Raw genomic sequence first — 23198 nt, 5'->3', positions numbered from 1 at the left:
TTTTTTATTAATGTAGCATCCGTTAAATTTCAAACACGACCCGTTTTAAATTTTCGAATTGTCGTAATTAGTAAACTCTACTTTTAACTTATAATAATATTATTTCATCTTTACGATTTTAATCATAAACTCCATTTTATGTATTTTATATGTTAATTGTATTTTATTCAAGTCTAGGGTTATGTTACATGTTTTCATGTTTGATCTTCTATTAACTTGTTTTAATATCATTTTAAATGATTTCAAAGATGCTTCAACTCATTTTGATGATAATAAACTTATTTGAATATATTCCTTATGTTTCAACTCAACTTTTATGATCATTTTAAAGGTTTCGAATGTTATTCATGTCATTAATGTGACATTTGTCAATTTCGGGTATTTTATACTTGTATTCTTAATGTAAACTCGACCCGTTTTGTATCCCGAACCTTTCGATATTATCAAAATGATGAATTGTATGTTAAATATTTGTTTTATAGTTGTTGGATCAAAAAAAACACCCTTTTCGGTTCTTAAAATTCCCCGAAAACGCTCAAAACGAACTCCAGGGACTAAAACTACCAAAATGGAGACTTGAAGGACCCATTTGTAGTTTGTGCTTTCTTGGGTCTATAACCAACCCATTTTCATGAAACACCCTTTATGAAAGACTCATTCAATTTACCCTATATATACACACCCATCTTCTTCATTTGTGCTTGCTCATTTCTTCATTTCTCTCTCAAATTCTTAAATTCTAAGGTTGTTCTTCATAAGCTAATCTTTCATTTTAACTAACTTCTCAATACTTAAAGCTTGATGTTACAACATATATATAATATACACTCTTTGTTTACCTTCGGTCTTTCATTTATCCGGTCTCGGCCGGTTGAAATGTCGGGCTAGTAAGGCAAGGTTACATGGAGGACTTTGTAGTCCTTGTTTATATATTTAACAAATCTAACCATATAACTTGTTATACTTTCTTAACTTCTACATATTTTAGTTTATTGTTCATATTTGTCAAGTTCCATGGTATTGGGTATGTGGTGACTAGCCTCGGTTTAATCCCGAGTTGAGAACCGAACCAAAAACCGAACTTTTGTTTAAAAGCATTATTGTTAACTTTTTGAATGTAAAACTTGAGTATTATTATTTATAAGTTATTTTACAAGTTTCATGGTAATTGGGTATGTGGTAACCATCCTCAGTCTTATTCCGAGTCAAGGACCGAACCAAAAACCGAACTTTTGTTTAAAAGCTTTATTGTTAACTTTTTGAATATAAAACTTGAGTATTATTATTTATAAGTTATTTTACAAGTTCCATGGTAATTGGGTATGTGGTAACCATCCTCGGTCTTATTCCGAGTCAAGGACCGAACCAAAAACCGAACTAAACCGAGTTCACTCGCTTAAGACACACAAGTGTGTTTTTAGCCACCAAAACTCATATTTTTCTTCAAGATTATATTTTAAATCAATTTTAGTTGATTTTTAAACATACTTGGCATGTCGGTAACCAACTTGATCTTATAACAAGTTCGAACCGATAAGGTCGTATACTCGCTTAACGAACGTTAAGGTTCTTCACAATAGAACTACATACTTGGTTAAGTCTCTTTTGATTTTATTGAGTTATCTCATAACATTTATTATTTTGGTAAGTTAACTGTGAGCTTGGTCAATTATCAAGTCTCGAACCGACAAACCCGGACACTCGTTTAAACTTCGTTTTGGTATTCTTATAACCAAGGGTTTTGCAATATCGCATTTTAACCCACATTATTACTTAACATAGGTTGAGTAAAAAAAGAAAAAAACTAATGAATAGAATACCGAGACCCGGTTTCGAGTAAACTTATTTTACAAAACACGTTTCTTTGATTTCTCAAATATTTACATTTTAAATCCTAAACTTTATTTATTTACTTTATTTGTCATGTATTTTATTTTAAACCCTTCCAAGACTACCTATTAACACAAGACCCGTTTAATATAGGTCTTGCTCGTTAAACCAATCTCTCCGATTATTCACGACACTATCTTTCAAGTTACTTGTTAATGTGAGTACGTTTTCATCCCCCGTTTTCCATCTTTCGTTTTGGGGGTGGCATTGCATACTTATTCAAATTCAAATGATTTATACTTGAGTCTTAAACCACAACACGTATTGTATATGTTTACTTAAATAAATGCTCGATTTGGTGTTATATGCTTTACATGATTATGTGCAAATTCTTGAATGCTAATGCGGGTAGCCTCTTGAATGCTAAGGCGGGTAGCCTCATCAAAGTGTGATCATACGTTAATTCCGAGTATATATGGTATCCCCATATAGAAAGGTGTCGTCAATGTATTCTTGTTGACGATTTTATTGACGGTTCGTCAATGTATACTTATTGACGGTTTTATTATCTAAATTGTTGCTATTATTTATTGTTTTCATATACTAGTTGTGGATTTCATACTATATACTTATTGTCCAAAACTATGAAAATTGCTCATCAACCTTCGTGTTGACAAACTTTAATTTATGCAATGTTACAGGTTTGATGTTAGCTTGATTGGATTACTTAAAGAAACTTATTATCTTGGCTTTAGGATATTAGAAAATAAAAGAACAAGTTATTTGTTTATCTATCTATTTGGCATTTTGTATGAACAATTGTTGTGTTATTTATGATGATATGGATTTAAATGAGTTGTTTAAATATTGTAACTTTATAGTGTCATTGTGCAATGAGCAATCATGTCGCGCCTCGACGTTTCCGCCTTCATTGGTCGGGGTGTGACAGTTAACAAGTCTTGGCCAAATTTAATTCTTTGTTATCATCTTTGGCCACGTTTACCTATAAATAGAGCTCATTTGCTTTATATTTCACTTGCCACAACTCAATTTACACAGTATTGTTATTATTCTCTCATTTTGGTGAATTTTGCTTACTTTGACTATCAAAAGTCAAACCGATCAAGTTTCAATTTTCTTCTTTTTATGCTTGTGTTCATTCCTCGAGTATGTTTGTGCTATTTTCCTTCATGCTTTAATAGTTTAAAACATGATGTTATGATTGTTGGAATACCGTATGCCCGAGACATATAATTAGGTTAATGTGGCTAGCTGTGTTTGATCCAAGTCGGGTCATACCCAATAACGAGTTAGACACACACCAATTATGTATTTGTTAAGATAAGATCTATAAGACAAATACAGAACACGACACATTCAGAAAATCGGGTTTCTGAATACTTACTTGAAAGTGTTAAATAAATTAATTGGTTAATTTATTTATTCAAATAATTATTATTGGAATGATTATTTAACTATATGTTCTTTTGTAAAATGGTTTATAAAAGATGGGGTGTTTATATATTTTATAAAGTATAAAATAAATAAAATAAAAAAAAAATAATAATAATTTTATTTGGGGCCGGTTTTGGGTGGTCCCCACACCCCAAAAGTTTTGGTCAAAGTTGGTAAAGTTTGGTGAAAGGTTGAGTGATCTTCACTTGACTAAAAAACCTAACATTGATATGATGAGACATGATCTTATTATAAAGAAAAACACACTTTCAAGTAACAAACAATAACAACAACCACAACTCTCTTTCTCTCTTGTTTTCTTTGGTTCGGCCAAGTCAAGAAAGAAGAGGTTCGGGTCTCGGTTTTTCGTGTTCAAGCTCCCTAACATAGCTCGGTGTGTGTTGGAGGCTCGGGGTATATTCTATTTGAGGATTTTCCCTTTGAAAGTCTAGCATCAACATCATCATCTTCTTCAACATCAACTACATATCTTAAAGGTTTAAGAATGTAAGTTTTACAAGCTTTGATAGTTTAGTTTTCCCGTATCATTTGATCCTTGCTTCGGGTTTCTAATAAATAGATTATTGGTAATCTTATGAAATGAATAAACTAGATTATTCATGAACACATCTTATATAAACTTGTATTAGATACATATATAAACACATGGATACATATGTTTAGTTTGTTTATATCACGCTTCGGCCTTAATTGTGACTAGTTAAATGGTTAACTTAGTATAAAATATTCATAGAAACCCAACAAATGGCATCAAGAGCCGGGATACGGGAAACTAAGCTTCGGGTTTTCGGTTTTATATTTTTCCCCTTGAAAGATTTTATACAAAAATAAACATGCATGATTTTTTGTATTTAATCTTGTTATTATTTTTGGCTTTGTTCAAAAAAAAAAAAAAAAAAATATATATATATAAAACCGAGTTCATGGGCCGAAGCCCAATTCGGATATGATTGGGCCGAAGTCCACCTTTTTAGGTTAATGGGTTAACCGAGAAGAAAAATAAAGGAGGGAAGAAAGTTAAATGGGCCGAAGCCCATTTTGGTTAAATGGGCCGAAACCCATTAGAATTTTCATTGGGCCGAAGCCCATGTGTTTTGCACATGTGGGCCGAAGCCCATAATCAAGTTATTGGGTCAAGCCCAAAATGGGTTGGGCTAGGCCCGATAAGGTCAAGGGGTTTTGGAACGGGTTCCTAAGACATAACGGGTTATGTTTGTTAAAACTAGACCGAGCCGTAGACCAAATGGATGTTTGTTGTGATTGTTATTAATTATTCAAAGTTTCGGTTTGTAATAATTAATTAGGGGCAGTTTTGTAATTATTTATTCATATGGGTATGTAATAAATAGATTATTTGTAATATCTTTATTTTATAGAAAAAATGTATTAGGACATTTGTTATGTAAATTTGAAGAAGATTGCAAAATTGGAAGTTTGGGCCTTATTGGGCCGGGTATGGTGATAATGGGTCTCACAAGCCCATTAAAGGGATTCAAGCCCAAATGGACCTAAGCCCACCCAATGAGCCCAAATGGAAGCTTATGGAAGCTAAGGCCCAAGTTCAGGCCCAATGGATCACAACGGGGTTGAAGAAGATGCTCGAAGCATTTGGATGCGGGATCGAGTGGGAGCTACAACATCCATGTGTCATGTGTCCCTTAGGATTGGACCTAAGACACACACTTGTTTCGGCTAACAAGTGTGGTCTAAATTAGTGGCTCGTGTCTAGTATAATTATGTATGCTTGTTAATTGATTGTTTGATTGTGTGGTTGTTAGATATTAGGATATCAACTTCGTCACATAGAATTAATTAACAAAGCATAAAACGGGTTCTAATAATTATCGGTAATTACGTGACACGTAGTTTAATAAAATGGATTTATTAACTAGCCGTCTCACGCCCATAATAAAATGGTTTTATTATAAATTAGAATTTTGAAAATAGGTTTCAAAATAATCATGTTACTAAATGCATGTTAGAACATGATTTAAAGTTTTATAACTAGAATTATTAAAACTAAAAATCCCTTTTTGAAATTAAGGATAACAAGTTAAACACCATCCTTTTGTATTAACGCTTAACATATTAGTAAGCTCTTAGTGGGAAAAAGGTCACCTAACCGCGTAGAGTAAATTAATATGTTGAGGTAATATTGGCATATAAATGGGAAAAAGGTCACCTAACCGTTTGTATGTTAATATTACAAGTTGATACAAGTAGGACGACTTAAATTAGAACCATGCGAAGAGGGTCACCCAAGCATGGGGTCTAATAGGTGTTGATGGGATAAACATGCCAACACGAAATATGATTTCGAACCGGTCCCAAAAACTCTAGAAGTTGCAAAATGGTTTGCAATTGTTATGAATAACTACCTTGATAAACCGACAATGAAAAAAAGGTCACCTAACCGGAGTCGTGTTTATCGTTGGATTCTAGATTTTAATTATTAATTATATTTGGTATATATAAAAGGGTATTAATAATTAAAATATGTAAAACACTAAAATGAACTTAATTAAAATTCTGCAGATGGCCGCACACGTCGACGACAACATAATCCCTAACGTCCAAAACGTATCTCTCCGATCTATTCTCGCTAAAGACCGTCTTAACCACAATAACTTTTCGGATTGGTTCCGAAATTTAAGGATTGTTCTAAAACAAGAAAAATTATATCATGTTTTGGAAACACCTATCCCCAACGAACCGGAAGAGGGAACTGAGGTCGAATACATGAATTGGGTCAAACACACGGAAGATTCCATTCAAGTGTCATGCCTCATGTTGGCGACTATGGTTCCCGAAATCCAAAAGGATTTCGAAAACCATAATGCGTACGACATGATTACTCAACTTAAGGAAATGTTCCTTAAGCAATCGAGGGTTGAAAGGTTCGAAACGGTTCGAGCCTTGCATGCATGTAGAATGGATGATAATCAACCAGTTTCAACTTATGTACTTAAGATGAAAAGTTACATTGATCGCCTCGCCAAGCTCAATTGTCCCATCTCAAAAGAGTTAGCAACGGATTTGATCCTTAACTCTTTGTCGAAAAGGTTCGACACATTCGTGTTAAATTATAACATGAACGGGTGGGACAAAAACATTGGAGAACTTCACTCAATGCTTAAAACAGCCGAGGCAAGTATGGGTAAAAGGGTTTTACCCGTGTTTGCGATCAATGAAGGTAGATCCAAGAATCGATCTCAACCCAATCCTAAGGCTAAGGTAGCAAAAAGAAAGGGTCCTCCTGTGCATCTTAAGGGTAAGGGCAAATCACCGGTTATGGCAAAGAAACAAAAGGTTATGGAACCGAGGGGTCATAAGGATGATCCTTGTTTTGGTTGTGGGGAGACCGGACATTGGAAACGCAATTGCCCGGTCTACCTAAAGGAGCTAAGAGACAAGAGGAATGCGGGGCATACCTCGGGTAATGTCTTTATGATTAATATTGAGCTAAATCTTATTTCTTCTAACACATGGGTATTGGATACCGGATGTGGAACTCATATTTGCAATTGGTTGCAGGGGTTCAAAAGGAATGAAGACTTAAAGAAGGGCGAAGTGAGTCTTTTCATGGGCAACGGTGCAAGGGTGCACGTGGTCGCTAGAGGAGACTTCACTTTATCGCTTCCAAGTGGTTTGGAAGTTGTTTTGAGAAATGTTTTGTATGCTCCTAGTTTGACTAGGAACATTATTTCTGTGCACCTTCTTAGACAATGTAACTTTGACTTTAAATTTGTAAAATCAGAAATGCATGTATCATCTAATGGTATCTTTTATTTTAAAGCTGTACCAAACAACGGTATTTATGAATTGGTTCATGACAATACCTTAAATAGCTCATTATATCAAACTTCCACTAAAAGACTCAAAAAGGATTTGAGTGATTCCTACATTTGGCATTGTCGTCTTGGACACATAAACAAGAATCGTGTAAATACTCTCCAAAAGAATGGTCTTTTGAAAACAAATGAGTTAGGTTCGTTTGATGAGTGTGAATCTTGTATTCAAGGCAAGATGACCAAAGAACCTTTTAAAGGTACAAATGAAAGGGCTAAGGACTTGTTAGGTATCATACATACGGATGTATGCGGACCTCTCAAGCCCACTAGTAGGAATAGTGAAAGGTACTTCATTACCTTTACCGACGATTTTAGTCGATATGGGTATGTGTATCTAATGAAACACAAACATGAAGCCTTTGAAATGTTCAAGGAATTTCAAAAGGAAGTACAAAATCAGCTCGACCGAACAATCAAGGTACTCCGCTCCGATAGAGGAGGCGAATACCTAAGTGATGCTTTTCAAAGTCATCTTAGAGATTGTGGAATTATTTCACAGCTCACTCCTCCTGGTACTCCTCAACATAACGGAGTATCCGAGAGGAGGAATCGAACACTGTTGGACATGGTTCGATCAATGATGGCACGAAGCTCGCTACCACCGTCATTTTGGGGATATGCGCTACTTACAGCGGCTCGTATTTTGAATATGGCCCCGACCAAAAAGGTGGATCGAATACCCTATGAAATGTGGCATGGAAAGGTTCCATCCTTTTCATATTTAAGGGTATGGGGATGCATAGTTTATGTTAAACGTGACACCCCAAATAAGCTTGAGGCTCGATCCATCAGGTGTATCTTCATAGGATACCCAAAGGATGATATAGGATATATATTCTATGATCCTAGTGAACAAAAGGTGTTTGTTTCACGCAAAGGATACTTCTTAGAAACTAAGTTCCTTATGGAAGGACCTAGTGAAAAGAGAGTGGAACTTGAAGAGGTTCAAGAATCACTGGATGATACACAGTTGGTCGATACTAGTTTTCAACACGAGGATGTTGAAAGTGATCAAATGGTTGATCATACACACGTTGCTCGCAGATCTAGTAGGATTAGTCAACCTCCCGAGAGATATGGATTTCTCGTGGATGATTGCTACTTGGTCGATTCGGATGAACCGATCTCCTACAAAGATGCTATGTCACAACCTGATTGTGACAAGTGGCTTGAAGCCATGAGCGCCGAGATGCAATCCATGCATGATAACCAAGTTTGGGAATTGGTTGATCGTCCACTTAACTCCAAAATGGTTGGATGTAAGTGGGTCTTCAAGAAGAAGACCGATATGCATGGAAATTTAGATACTTACAAAGCCCGACTTGTCGCAAAAGGTTTCACGCAAACTCAAGGGATTGATTATGATGAAACCTTCTCGCCGGTCGCGATGCTTAAGTCGATCAGGATATTATTTGCCATTGCAGCTCATTTTGATTATGAGATATGGCAAATGGATGTCAAGACCGCTTTTCTTAATGGATATCTTGAGGAAGATGTCCACATGGTTCAGCCTGAAGGTTTTGTCGATCCATCTAATCCTGATAAAGTATGTAAGTTAAGGAAATCAATCTACGGGTTGAAACAAGCATCACGGATGTGGAATCATCGTTTTAATGAAGAAATCAAAGCGTTTGGTTTCGTCCAAAACGGTGATGAGGCGTGTGTGTATAAATGGGCTAGTGGGAGTATAATCATGTTCCTTATTTTGTATGTCGATGATATACTTTTATTTGGAAATGATATACCAAGTATGGAAAGCGTTAAAACGTGGTTAAGTAGTCGTTTCTCAATTAAGGATCTTGGAGAAGCGACATATATCTTGGGAATAAAGGTCTATAGGGATAGACAAAGGAAATTGATCGGACTCAATCAAAGTGCATACATTGATAAAATCCTAAAAAGGTTCAGGATGGAAAACTCTAAGAAAGGTTTGGTACCTATTCCTAGAGGAACCGTGTTAAGCTCATCCCAAAGTCCTAGCTCTAAGGAAGAGCAGGATAGGATGAAGCATGTTCCTTATGCTTCGGCAATAGGATCTATTATGTATGCAATGATGTGCACTAGACCGGACGTCTCGTATGCTTTAAGCATAACGAGTAGATACCAGCACAACCCAGGTGACAGTCATTGGATGGCTGTCAAGAATATATTAAAATATCTTAGAAGGACTAAGGATATGTTTTTAATATATGGGTCTGGTGAGGAGGAACTCGTCGTAAAGGGTTACGTGGATGCGAGTTTCCAAACTGACCGAGATGATTCTCGGTCACAGTCGGGATATGTCTTCATCTTGAATGGAGGCGCTGTCTCTTGGAAGAGTTCGAAGCAGGATGTTGTCGCGTTATCCACTACAGAATCTGAGTACATCGCCGCTTCAATGGCAGCCCAAGAGGCTGCATGGATGAAAAAGTTCATCATGGATCTAGGGATTATCTCTACCATTCAGGAGCCCCTAGAGATATTCTGTGACAATGAAGGTGCTATAGCACAGATCAAGGAGCCTCGTGCTCATCAGAAAACGAGGCACATTGAGCGCAGATTCAACTACATAAGGGATGAAGTTGAAAAGAGAAAGATATGTATTCATAAAGTTCATACCGATCAAAATATTGCGGACCCACTCACGAAGCTCCTCGATAGGCCAAAGCATGAGGGTCATGTTTGTGCATTAGGACTTCGGTATTCTAGTGAGTGGATTTAATCTGTATTTAGTGTTTGTATAAGAACGAATGAAATGGGTATCTCATGAAAAATTAATTATGTTTTAATTATTCAATGAGTTATGTTCTATATTTGCATGTTTAATCCATGAATGACTTATGTTGTTCTAAACGTCCGTAGTCGATCATACTTGTGGGAACAAGTATGAAGTTAAGACTATTATGAACCCGGATTGGTTGATATTCATGTGATGAATATAGGGCATAGGTTTGCCACCAAGGTTCATAGATATTTGTGGGATACAAATATTGGACATGATCCGCTCTCAAGGATCACTGCATGGAGTTAGTGCAACTGATCATAAGTAATCCTTGAGTAAAGGCGAGTATCATTGTGTCCTTTGACCTGAGATGCATATCGGATCTGGTTTTTCATCAAGTCTGATATCTTGACTCTCTTCTTTGTTATTTCAGTAACACGATGACGCGTAAGAAAGAGCTCAGATATCATATGAGATGTCAACGAGGATGTATGCAGTCAAGATGGAATTTGTTCCTCTTATGTGTTGAGAGTTTAGATGTCTAAGGCCTGTTAAGTTAAATCATTGAGAGAATGATCACTCTATGTCTCTTCGATTTGACAGGACATCTAGTAATAAAGGGATGTAATGATAAGACTTACCTATATCATATCAAGTATGGACTTGAAGGGGATGATGTTATTGAATGTCAGTTAGTCAAACACACTAGGGGTGGTGACCTGTTGTTAGGCGGTATTCACCATTAGCATTAACTTCCTATGAGTCTCGTGCAAGTGGGAGATTGTTGGAATACCGTATGCCCGAGACATATAATTAGGTTAATGTGGCTAGCTGTGTTTGATCCAAGTCGGGTCATACCCAATAACGAGTTAGACACACACCAATTATGTATTTGTTAAGATAAGATCTATAAGACAAATACAGAACACGACACATTCAGAAAATCGGGTTTCTGAATACTTACTTGAAAGTGTTAAATAAATTAATTGGTTAATTTATTTATTCAAATAATTATTATTGGAATGATTATTTAACTATATGTTCTTTTGTAAAATGGTTTATAAAAGATGGGGTGTTTATATATTTTATAAAGTATAAAATAAATAAAATAAAAAAAAAATAATAATAATAATTTTATTTGGGGCCGGTTTTGGGTGGGCCCCACACCCCAAAAGTTTTGGTCAAAGTTGGTAAAGTTTGGTGAAAGGTTGAGTGATCTTCACTTGACTAAAAAACCTAACATTGATATGATGAGACATGATCTTATTATAAAGAAAAACACACTTTCAAGTAACAAACAATAACAACAACCACAACTCTCTTTCTCTCTTGTTTTCTTTGGTTCGGCCAAGTCAAGAAAGAAGAGGTTCGGGTCTCGGTTTTTCGTGTTCAAGCTCCCTAACATAGCTCGGTGTGTGTTGGAGGCTCGGGGTATATTCTATTTGAGGATTTTCCCTTTGAAAGTCTAGCATCAACATCATCATCTTCTTCAACATCAACTACATATCTTAAAGGTTTAAGAATGTAAGTTTTACAAGCTTTGATAGTTTAGTTTTCCCGTATCATTTGATCCTTGCTTCGGGTTTCTAATAAATAGATTATTGGTAATCTTATGAAATGAATAAACTAGATTATTCATGAACACATCTTATATAAACTTGTATTAGATACATATATAAACACATGGATACATATGTTTAGTTTGTTTATATCACGCTTCCGCCTTAATTGTGACTAGTTAAATGGTTAACTTAGTATAAAATATTCATAGAAACCCAACAATGATTAATTTAGCATTATTATTAGTTCATCAAAAAGGAACTCAACTCACTTTTGCATGTATTCGGTTTCGGTTTAGTTAATTTTATCATATCTAAAACCAAATTCTTTTCATTATTATTCCAAATATATTATTTTACCAAGCTGGAAACGAACCCAACATAAAAAGTTGTGTACGAGTCCGACCGAAAAAGAACCACTCGCTTAAACTCATTGTTGGCCCTTTTGGGATTTTTCTTGAAACGAGCCCGACTTAATAACCTGACTAAGAAATAATATAGCCCAACATTTTATAATTAATTAAAATTAACCAACTTATAAACTTTACGATGGAAACTCTAAAAATATACAATTATAGAGTAAATATGTATATATATTTGCTTTCAAAGGTTTAAACCACTAAATCATGAACCGAATCTTCTAAGTCTTCCGTTTCCGTTTATTTTCTTGAATTTTATTTTCAACGGACCGCTTGTCGAACCGAACTCGTCTTGCTCAGCTCGCTTAAATGCATAGTTCGCTTTCACTCGCTTACTTTAACAAGTGAGTTTTTCATAACACCTTTTTACCGCTTTATAATATTTTTTTGGGGTGCAGCACGTCTCAAGTTTTAATTCGTTGTTAATGCATTTGTTTTCAAACCGATTCACATTATATCGTTTGTGTTGTTATTGTCCATACATATTGTTTATGATGTATACGTGTATTATGTGCAATGTGTTTACTGCTTTATGGTGAGACGCAATCGCAATCGCAAACGCAAAGTGGGAGAGTCCAACGGGACGTACATGCGCTACCTATCCTTCAACTTCGGTTGTAAAGAATAATGGTATCATTATCATTCCCCTAGGTTGGGGCGCTATTTTTCATTGCATTCCATTTACTTTATGTTGAATATATATCGCATCTCGATTGTTGAATCGCACTTTTTATATAGATATATACGCAAAACTTATGAAAGCTCACTAACATATTTTGTTGACACAGTTATTATTATTTTTAATGTGTTGCTGGTTGATACGACGAAGTGCAAGGACAAAAAAACTAGATCGACATTATGATTTATTTAAATGGAATAACTGTTTCTTTTTGATGTAATGCAATTTGTCTCATTATCGAACTATTTGTGCACTTGCGAAATTATGGAATAAAATAAATATATTGTCACTAGTAATAGTGTTACGAGCTTATGAGTGATCTGCATGTTACACTCGGGCGTATTCCGCTTAAAACCGGGGTGATACAATTAAAGTTACATAATTACATGTCATGAGAGTATAAGAATTACAGTCTCATATGAATTTGTCTCATACTCTCATGACATATAATTATGTAAATTTAGGATTATTAGGTTTACGCGTTAATTGGTCCGGTGGTAATCCCATGGCTTATTTTAGGGATGAGCGTTTGTATCGTCGGTACTGAATTGGTACCAAATTTTGAGTTTTCGGTATCGGTACGGTACAGGTATCGGTACGGTACCGGTATTTCCCGAATTTTTCACGAAATACCAGTACCGAACCGAATATTTCAATACCGGTATCAACTATTTCCGAATTTCAGGATCGGGATTTTCGGTACGGTACTGATACCGGTACCATCCCGAGCTCATCCCTAGCTTATTTTATGGAATGTCGTGTATTTGAATCTTGTTCATGACAAAATGTCACGCGCGAGCCAAGGTTCTATCATAATGGGCCTTCAGGTGGTGTGTTTCCCCCAAAATTGAAGACAGGACAGATTATTAGCGTTGTCTGCAAACGCTGCCTAAAATTACCTTTAGCTAATGTGTGCATTTTTCCAGCGCACCTTAATACCTCTTGGATACAAACTTTTTTGAGTCAATTACACTATTGATCCTTGTGGTTTGAGCAAACTTTTAAAATTTGTCCATAATCTTTGAAAATTATGAGTTTTGGTCCCCATGGTTTATTTTCTTTTTCATATATCATCCAATAACCTAACCTAGTTATATTTGATCCGTTAAGTTGTTTACTACCAGGGGTAATTATGTCTTTTAATTGCCAATTCTTCTTGACTTGAACTAATAGATATGAACTATTAAAATACCATGAAATTCCAATTTGCCATTATATATTATACAATCTAATTATAAATTATACCAATGAACGGAATATATATATTATGTGGTATCTTTGGGAAAGATACAAATACAAACAAAGAAAATGCAATTTGACATGTAAGATGCGGTTTGGAAAAATTAAAGAATAAAACACAGATGTAACAGTTGAGTAATTATTAATAGCAAAAGAAAGATTCTTTGCACACATTAACCTTTGTAAAGTATAAAGTGAAAGATTTTGGGTGGCGTCTTGTTTGTTTTCTAAGATACTATTATTAGAATTGATTCTATTTTATTATCATGGCTAGTATGGTTTATTAAAAAAGTGCGGTAGTTTGAATCATCGTATAAATAAAGTTTAGCCAAAAACATGAGAATTTATTCGGTTTGAACTTTTATCACTAGTATAGAGAGTCATGTTCTATTAAAAAATTATGTGCATGGTATCGAGTTGATTTGTTTTGATAACCGTTTAAATGAAGTTTGATTTACTTTTGGCGTGTTTACATGTGTCATCTCGAGGTAAAACAGAACAAAATTATTACTGATGTCGAATCCACGGCTTTACTCAAATGGCTCACGAAGCTTATAGTTTATTCATAGACAGGTTCAAGAATAAATGTTCTTCACAATATTCTTAATATCAGACCAAACGTACTGGTATGTTTTAGAGAGGGAAAAAGCCCCATAACGCCCAGAGCTTCGCCCTCCGGGGGCACTTTGAAGGCTAAATGTGTCTTGCCAATGGTGAACCACACTTCAGCCGATAATCATGGGGGGGGGGGGGGGGGGCTTCCACCCCCACCACTACACTCGGTCTGAAAAAACTATCTCTATGAACCTAGGCACTCTTAAATAATAGGGTGGTTATACATAAAGAATGAAACAAATAAATGCTAGCCAAAATTAAAGAAATTTAAATAAAGTTATATATAACTTCTCTACGCGGTCGCCCATCGGGTCGGGCTTAATCTTGAATCAAATGCTGCTGCATCAATTACACTTTTATGTTTCAAATGAGCAAATATTGTGTTTCACGTTATAAAGATATTAAAAAGATTAGAAGATGTGTTGACCTATGTATGGTAACAATTATAACAAAACTCTTTTTAACATAGAAAGTTAGGATCTTTGACTTCTAATTCGAGTTCGTTTGACAAGCAAAGCTTATAATAATCCTATTAGCACATACATCAGCCTAGAAAACAAAAATAATCATATAAATATCATGTCACCTCTCTCTAAAGTATACGATATCCACGCAATACTTCAATTGTCTCACTCGTTCATCACCATATATCATAACTAACTTATGTGCTCCGCCAGAACACAACGGGCTCCCCTGTTTCGCTGTTTAATTTTTATTTTTTTTACCGTTAAAGAGTTGTTCCTATATTTCATGTCTCACGCTTAGCTAAATCTGTTTCTGAAAAACTAATTTACCATACAACAAGCATTGTAGCAACAGTTTGTTACATCATTTGGAAGATGACGCCCTTTATTGTATATTTGTATTTGATGTCTACTTAGATCTTGTGTGTTATTCTTCAGTGAACTGTTTCGCTTTAAGCTTTAGGGGAATTTTATAATGTGTTTATATTCATGAAATGTGCTTACAACCGCATATAAACATGTTAAAACACTTTTAAGTGGAGATTGGAACTTGAAAAAGTTAGTCATGTGGCTTGAAAATATGGAATCTTACACACAAATGTATATAAAGTTGCATCTTGCCACATGATGCAGCTATGGTACGTACCTTTTCAAAGTCTTAGAGGAAGTGAATGGGTCGTATCTAGATTGGTATAGGACAGATCATGGTGCCCTTGTTGTTTCAGTTAGTGATGATGGTATAGTAGTGTGGATCAAGAAACATTTTTTTAGATGGTTAGGGCTGTTGTTAAAACTAGTGAGATCCATCTAATTACTAAACAAATATTTATAACATGTCAGGCCTATGCTATCTTTAGTTTTTAAGGAAAACAACTTAAAAGTTTGTATAGACCATTTCTGTCAAAAATTAAAATAATATGAATATTTTGAAAATAAAAAATATAATATATTTGTGATCATCGCTTTATATAAAAATATATATGTTCCTAATATATATATATATATATATATATATATATATATTGGATCAGGATCAGATGAGAACTTTTTGAGAATTAAGAAGCATGAGAACTATTTTTTACCACAAAAACCCTAAAAATAAAAAAAATTAAAAAACAAAAAAAAAACACAAAAATAAAAAAAGTTAAAAAAAAACCAAAATTCTTATTTATCCCGGTTTAAAAAAAAACACGAAAAAAAATTATCAGTTTAGCTAAATTATACATATATGTACACATGTTTTTTTATACATATATGTATAATTTAAGGTAAATCATAATATATATATGTGTGCATTACGTAACTAGAGATTAAATAAAATTATACAAATGTGTATTGGTATAATACGAATTATTATTATTATTGTGTTTTTTTATGAAACCGGAATGAAATATAAGTATAACGGTGTTTTTTTTTGGGGGGAGGGGGTGGCTTGACGGTTTGTAGAAAGCGCTCAAATTGTATTGACTTTGTTGAAAAATGGTTCCAGCCAATAAAGAGAAAGATGAAACACGCTTTCTCCCTCCATCACTATCCATGATCTAATACCTATGCCATAACCAAATAGGACATAAAGACAACAAAAAACTAATGATTAACTTCATTCATTTTCATTTGTATATTCAATTTTCTCATACATTTTATTATATAGTTAGTTTTAACTCTTCACTTAACGTAACATTTTACCCCTTTAATGGTAATAAACTAATAACATTAAAAGAAGTCTTTAACTTTTTTTTATAAAATTTCTATTTTACCTTTCTAATTAAAAACTCAAAATCTACTTATTCATGTACCTGTCATCAATGCCCATTGTCAATGGTCATAAATGGTCTTCATACGACCCATACCGACCACAAGCCCACTTGTCTAACTGGTAACATTAGTCATTCTCCTCCTTCATGGATTTGTTGTCAAGGGTACGTCAACAATAATGACAAAAGTACTTATGGGTATAAAGGTAATTTTACAATAGTATAGCATTTAAGTTTAACGTGTGATATGGTCAGGAATCAAAATGCTACTAGTAGTCAAACAATTAAGATGTATAAATTCTGAAAACCTTAACTAATTACAAAGTCATATATATACTACTACTATACTAAAGACAAAAAAGTTCAACATTATTAAAGTATAAGAAAAGGGTATAATCTTTGTGGATGTAATGAGGTTTGGTTGTTAAAGCAATCTTCTCTCTCCCACTCACTCCTCTCCCTTTCTCTTGTAATTGTTCAATAGCTTCCTCCTATAGATCTCCCTATTCATCATATTTTTATCATCACTTTCTTCATCATTTTATATAAGTTTGACAATTTTTTTAATCCAACTTATGCTACTATTTCAGGTTTAAAAATCTTCTTTTGATTGCCTTCATCATCATCTCAAAAATTTGCCAAAATAAGTGACCCATCCAGAAAATAAATAAAAATAAAATCATAAAAACTTTTATCCTATATTCATTCCTATGCTTCGTGTGTCTACCTTCAAATTCTTGATTTTTGCTCTTAATTTCAAGATTCCAACCTCACACCAACACCCATATGATTTCTTCTAAACCCAGCTACAGTTGACCAGTATTTCAAAAGGGTATCTTCCAAAAACAGATTTTAGTCATCCTATAATGAGAAAAAGTGTGTTTTTCTTGCTCTTTGCTACATGGGTTATGTTTACAGTGGCAGATGAGGGCATAATCGGAAATTCAACTTCCTCAAGAACACCTAAAGTTGTGAATATTGGAGCTTTGTTGACAGTTAATTCAGTTATCGGAAGGTCTGTAAAGCCTGCAATTAAAGCTGCTATTGATGATGTCAACTCTGATACATCAATTCTAGCAGATACCCATTTGAATCTTATTCTACATGACACCAATTGCAGTGGCTTTTTAGGCACCATTGAAGGTATCCTTTCAATTTCAAAATTAATATCTTCACATTTAATCTTTCACAAAATATTGATTAACCCATCAAATAACATTAATATCCCACCAGTTGGAAACAAACCAGTGTTAAAAATATTAATAAACAGAAGATAATTAATTTGGGATTTGAGTAAAATTAGTTTGACTTCAAAAAGTCAAAATTGCTGATTTTTGAATAAATTTGGTGTAGCTTTGGAGCTAATGGAGAAAGATGTGGTGGCTGCAATCGGACCACAATCGTCTACAATCGCACACGTCATCTCACACGTCGTCAACGAGCTTCACGTACCTCTACTGTCGTTCGGTGCGACTGATCCTACGTTAGCAGCTTTACAATATCCTTATTTTATCCGAACCACACAAAGCGATTATTACCAAATGTCGGCCGTTTCTGACGTCATCGAGTACTTCGAATGGAAGGAAGTGATAGCTGTCTTTGTAGACGATGATTACGGTCGAAACGGGGTCTCGTCGTTAGGCGATTGGTTAGCCCAGAAACGGGCTCGAGTTGCTTACAAAGCCGCGTTGACGCCCGGTTCGTCGGTTGATGATGTAATTGAAGTGTTGACCACGGTCAACTTGATGGAATCGCGCGTTTATGTTGTGCATGTGAATCCTGACACGGGTTTGCAGGTTTTCGCAGCTGCGAAGAAGCTTGGGATGATGACGAGTGGGTACGTTTGGATCACGACTGAGTGGCTGCCAGCAGTGCTGGATTCATCGGGCCCACTGGGTTCGGTGGGCCTGTTACAGGGTGTGCTGTCACTCAGACAGCACACCCCGGACTCCAGTTTGAAAAAATCTTTCACTACAAAATGGAACAACATTAAACCGAAGGAAACATCCGGTTTTAACGTGTATGCGCTTTACGCTTACGATTCGGTATGGCTCCTTGCACATGCTCTTGACGCGTTTTTAAAATCTGGTGAAAGCATCACGTTTTCGACTGACCCGAACCTTCAAAACACGAACGGATCCCATCTGCAATTATCAGCGCTTCAAACGTTTAACGAGGGCCCACGGTTACTAGAAACGATATTATCAACTAATTTCACGGGCTTAACGGGTGAGGTTCGGTTCAATCAGGAGAAGAATCTCGTTCAACCCGCATACGACGTTTTAAACATTGTCGGTAACGGATTACGAACAGTCGGTTACTGGTCAAACCATTCCGGTTTGACCACAAACCCGCCTGAAAAGGTTTATGCGAAACCATTAAACATTTCAACGGATACTAAGCGTCTTTATAGTGTGATTTGGCCCGGCGAGACGAGTGCGAAGCCACGTGGATGGGTGTTCCCAAACAATGGGAAGCCGTTAAGGATTGCAGTTCCATATAGGCATAGTTATACAGAGGTTGTTACAAAAGATGTTCGGTCCCCAGAAGGTGTACGAGGTTATAGTGTTGATGTTTTTGAGGCGGCTGTGAATTTACTACCGTACCCCGTGCCTCGGAAGTATATTTTGTATGGTGATGGTGTTCGGAACCCTAGTTATAGTAATCTTGTGGCTGCTGTTGCTGATAATGTAAGTTGTTGTTTTGGTGTCTATATTGACTTTTGGTGGTCAACTTGCTTGTTCTTGATTTCATGGTTATAACTTATAAGTAATGCTGGTTAATGTTTGAAAAGTTCTTGATCACTAGAAATTTGTCGATTTTGAGTTTGTGAAGTTTTAATTTTAACCTCATAAGTCAAAGTATGCAAATTTGAACTTGATTTGTCTGATATCTAAGTTCTTGCTTGATGTCTAGTTTCTTATTCAAATTTAGCTTGCTTATTGATACAGAGTTGACTTTTGAGGTTAAGTATTCTGTTGTTGATCTCATAGTTAAAATAAGAGTCAATATTGTTTGAGAATTCTATAATTCATGTGTTAAACGCGATCACCAATACTACAATAGGAGAATCTTTGTTTTTGGAACTGAAATCGGAACAATATCAGTGGAGGATTACCTTTGACCTCAAAGTCAAAGATCTTGCATGATCTCTAGTTTCTTGCTCGATATTGATTTGCTCTTTTACACATAGAGTTTGACTTTTGAGATCAAGTAGTCTCATACTGATGCCATAATTGAAATATGTTTAGTTGATGTTTAAAGGAAATCGGTGATTATTCCTTTAACTTGAAAGCTAACAATATAAGCAAGCAGAACTTCGTTTTAAAATCCGAATGTTACCATACTAACTTCAACTTCTCGAACTCCTAGTTTTGACCCAAAAGTCAAAGTCTACAAATTTGAAATGATATGTAGTATTAACTTTGACCATCAAAGTCAAAATCTAGAACTGATTTTCCTTGTTTTTCAGACATATGATGCAGCAGTTGGAGACGTTACAATTACTACAAACCGAACAAGAATTGTCGACTTTACACAGCCGTACATGGAATCAGGCCTCGTGATCGTTGTTCCCGTAAAAAAGTCAAAAACCAGCCCGTGGGCTTTTCTCAAACCGTTCACCTTTGAAATGTGGCTCGTCACTGGTGGCTTCTTTCTTCTTGTTGGGTTTGTTGTTTGGATTCTTGAGCATCGATTAAATCATGAGTTTCGTGGACCCCCGAGTCAACAAATTATCACGATTTTCTGGTTTAGTTTCTCAACCATGTTCTTTTCACATAGTAAGTATACTCCATTTATTATATTATAAGTGTCTTGATTTTGATTTGTGTTTTGCTACTAATTATTTATTATTCAATAATCACTTTTTAATGTCCGGATAAACACATTTAACATCTCATTAGTTACACTTTTACAACCGTTTTTGTGCCCGTGAGAACCCGTTAGAGAAACCTAGGGGGGGCCACCAAACACATTGCTAACCCGGTGGGACCAGGTAAGTGCACCTTACGCTAGAGGCGTGCACAAAAACTGAGATAACCAGAGTAACCGACGGTTTGGTTTTATGTATTTTCAAAGAACGATTTTTCGGTTTGGTTTTAGCTTTGTTATCATGCAAAAACCAAAAATTTGAAACCAAACTGGAAAAAGCAATTTTTAGTAATTTATTATAATATAATAATTGGTAGCCCACAAATTTTAGGTCCAAATGTTAAATAATTAGTTAACTAGTAAATAACAAAAAAATTGGCCAAAATTCATTATTTTGGGCCCTTTTTCAGCCAAATTCATTATTAATTATTCTAGGCTTTTTTTTTTTTTCTGGCCTAACATTTTTCAAGCACAAACGGTAAAACAGAAAACCCAAATCCTTTGTGAAAACCGAAAATAGAAAAAAGCAAAACCAAACGGTTTTCAAAAATGAAAAAATAGAAGTTTTGGTTCCTTTTGATCCCAATACCCAAATGATAAAAACCAAAAACCGAGCTGAACCCATTGTGAAAACCGAAAAAACCAAAACAAAATGATTTTCAATTCATGCACAGTATTTACCACTATGCCACCCCTTGAAGGTTTCAAAACCCATTTTGAGTGACCTTTACGTCCATGTCTACTTCTTCACAATTATTTTCAACTAATCAGATTTGTCAAACATTCATTCATTCAAACATCTGAATATCTTATGTACTATTGATATAGGGGAGAACACAGTTAGCACGTTGGGAAGATTTGTGCTACTCTTATGGCTATTTGTAGTACTGATTATCAACTCAAGCTACACCGCAAGTTTGACTTCGATCCTCACCGTCCAACAGTTGAGTTCACGAATCGAGGGCATAGATGGGATGATTTCAAGCAATGATCCTATTGGAATTCAAGACGGATCTTTCGCATATAATTATTTGGTCCAAGAACTTAATATTGCGCCATCTAGAATTAAACCATTGAAAGATACAGCAGAGTACATAAACGCCCTTCGGCTCGGTCCAAACCGTGGTGGTGTAGCTGCCATTGTTGATGAGCTTCCTTATGTTGAGGTTTTTATGACTTACACCAAGTGTGAGTTCAGGATCGTCGGTCAAGAGTTCACAAAAAGCGGTTGGGGATTTGTAAGTTTGTTCTACTTTTGACTTTTTGACTTTTCTGGTTTGACTTCTCGGTCAAACCTTAAACCTCCCAATATTGAAGTTGAGATATTTCTTCACTGGTTTAATGCCAAAATCTTTATAGTTTTCTATAGTATTTATGAGTTGACTTTTGAGTCAACTCTTAAGTAAACTGTTCATGTCAAATTTTAAACTTTCTAAAATGAAATTTGCTTTGAGATTTGGTGCTACCATCAAAATCTTTACGTTTTGAATAATTTATATTGGATTTCTGATTATTTTATTAAATCTGCTTCATAAAACTTCGAAAGAATCTGCATCAATTTTGTAGTAAAAAACCAATGTGTTTGACCTCAAAAGTCAAACTGTTAGTTTCACACCTATAATTCCAATATCAAAATCATAACCAATTTGTAAAACTTTCAGGCATTCCAAAGGGATTCACCTCTAGCACTTGATTTATCAACCGCGATCCTCCAACTTTCAGAAAATGGCGATTTACAAAGAATTCATGACAAATGGTTAGCTACAAGTTCTTGTGCATCACAAGCTGCAGAAACAGACACTAATAGTCTTTCTTTAAGTAGCTTTTGGGGTTTGTTTCTAATATGTGGGATTGCGTGTTGCATTTCTCTCGGTATTTACTTTTGGAGAGTCTTTTGTCAGTACCTTCGATTCGACCCGAATATAGAAGAATCACAGGTGGTTCCTGAACCTAAACCGGATTCGGCTAGACGGAGTTCAAGAAGGTCATTTCGGTCCACGAGCTTTAAAGATTTGATCGAGTTTTATGATAGAAAAGAAGCTGAGATTAAGGAAATGTTGAGGCGACATAGGCGACAACTTAACGGGCATAACGATTCGCCTAGATAAATTATTGAGACGAAGAATTTCATATATTCCAATGCATAATGTATGATGCTCTATGAAGAAATATAATATTTTTTAAGTTTAGAGGGGATATATGAAACCGACTATTTTGTAGAATGGGATGTATTCTTTATACTCTTCTATATGTATATTCTCATTAGTTGAAATTCAGTGTACTCTATTTTACAATACATCAACTTTATAATTGTCATAGAGTAGGGCATAGTTAAGAGTTTAATAAAGTTTACCAAATGATATCACTTAATTAACAATTGTGTGCATTTGATTTTATGGTAATTTTAGTGTTATTAACATAATTTAATTAATATTATGTGACTCGTAAATTAAGAAAAATGAATTCAAGCTATGTTATAATATAAGTTGGGAGATGCAAAGTGGATGCTTATATATGTTAGCGGGACGTGCTAATTACAGTCTTACAGACCCAAATACGTGTTCGGTAATGGTTGGGCGGTGCCCAAGTTTTGGTGTATTAAGGGTGATTTGAAGATTACTAATTAATGGATAGTGTTGAAGCACGAGATGAATCTGACCTGATCCATGACGATGTTTCCACGGATTTCGAGATGAACGAACCACGTCTTGATCTTCTTCTCCGGCTGGTTGGGATCT

At 35.2% G+C, this 23198-nt stretch overlaps 1 protein-coding gene across 1 annotated transcript; it reads left to right on the top strand.

Annotated features, from left to right (window-relative positions):
- The first annotated feature begins 17297 nt into the window (after positions 1-17297).
- Positions 17298-22731, top strand: LOC143601424 (glutamate receptor 3.4-like). The gene is made up of 5 exons (XM_077078838.1): positions 17298-17730; positions 17941-19277; positions 20060-20369; positions 21289-21698; positions 22122-22731. Exons 1-5 carry the CDS (start codon positions 17454-17456, stop codon positions 22566-22568), a joined length of 2781 nt encoding a protein of 926 aa, XP_076934953.1. The 5' UTR covers positions 17298-17453; the 3' UTR covers positions 22569-22731.
- The last annotated feature ends 467 nt before the right edge of the window (positions 22732-23198 follow it).

The sequence above is a fragment of the Bidens hawaiensis genome, unplaced genomic scaffold, assembly GCF_021521415.1.
Source record: "Bidens hawaiensis isolate Kalapana, Puna unplaced genomic scaffold, B.hawaiensis_p1.1 tig00001960_1, whole genome shotgun sequence".
In the NCBI taxonomy this organism is placed as follows: domain Eukaryota; kingdom Viridiplantae; phylum Streptophyta; class Magnoliopsida; order Asterales; family Asteraceae; genus Bidens; species Bidens hawaiensis.
This window is presented reverse-complemented; position numbering and strand designations above follow the sequence as displayed.

Excerpts from the sequence above, each read along its gene's own strand:
- LOC143601424 (XM_077078838.1), top strand. The coding sequence starts at position 17,454 with ATGAGAAAAAGTGTGTTTTTCTTGCTCTTTGCTACATGGGTTATGTTT. Across the intron at positions 17,731-17,940 it reads CTTTTTAGGCACCATTGAAG|CTTTGGAGCTAATGGAGAAA; the intron begins GTATCCTTTCAA and ends AATTTGGTGTAG. Across the intron at positions 20,370-21,288 it reads AACCATGTTCTTTTCACATA|GGGAGAACACAGTTAGCACG; the intron begins GTAAGTATACTC and ends CTATTGATATAG.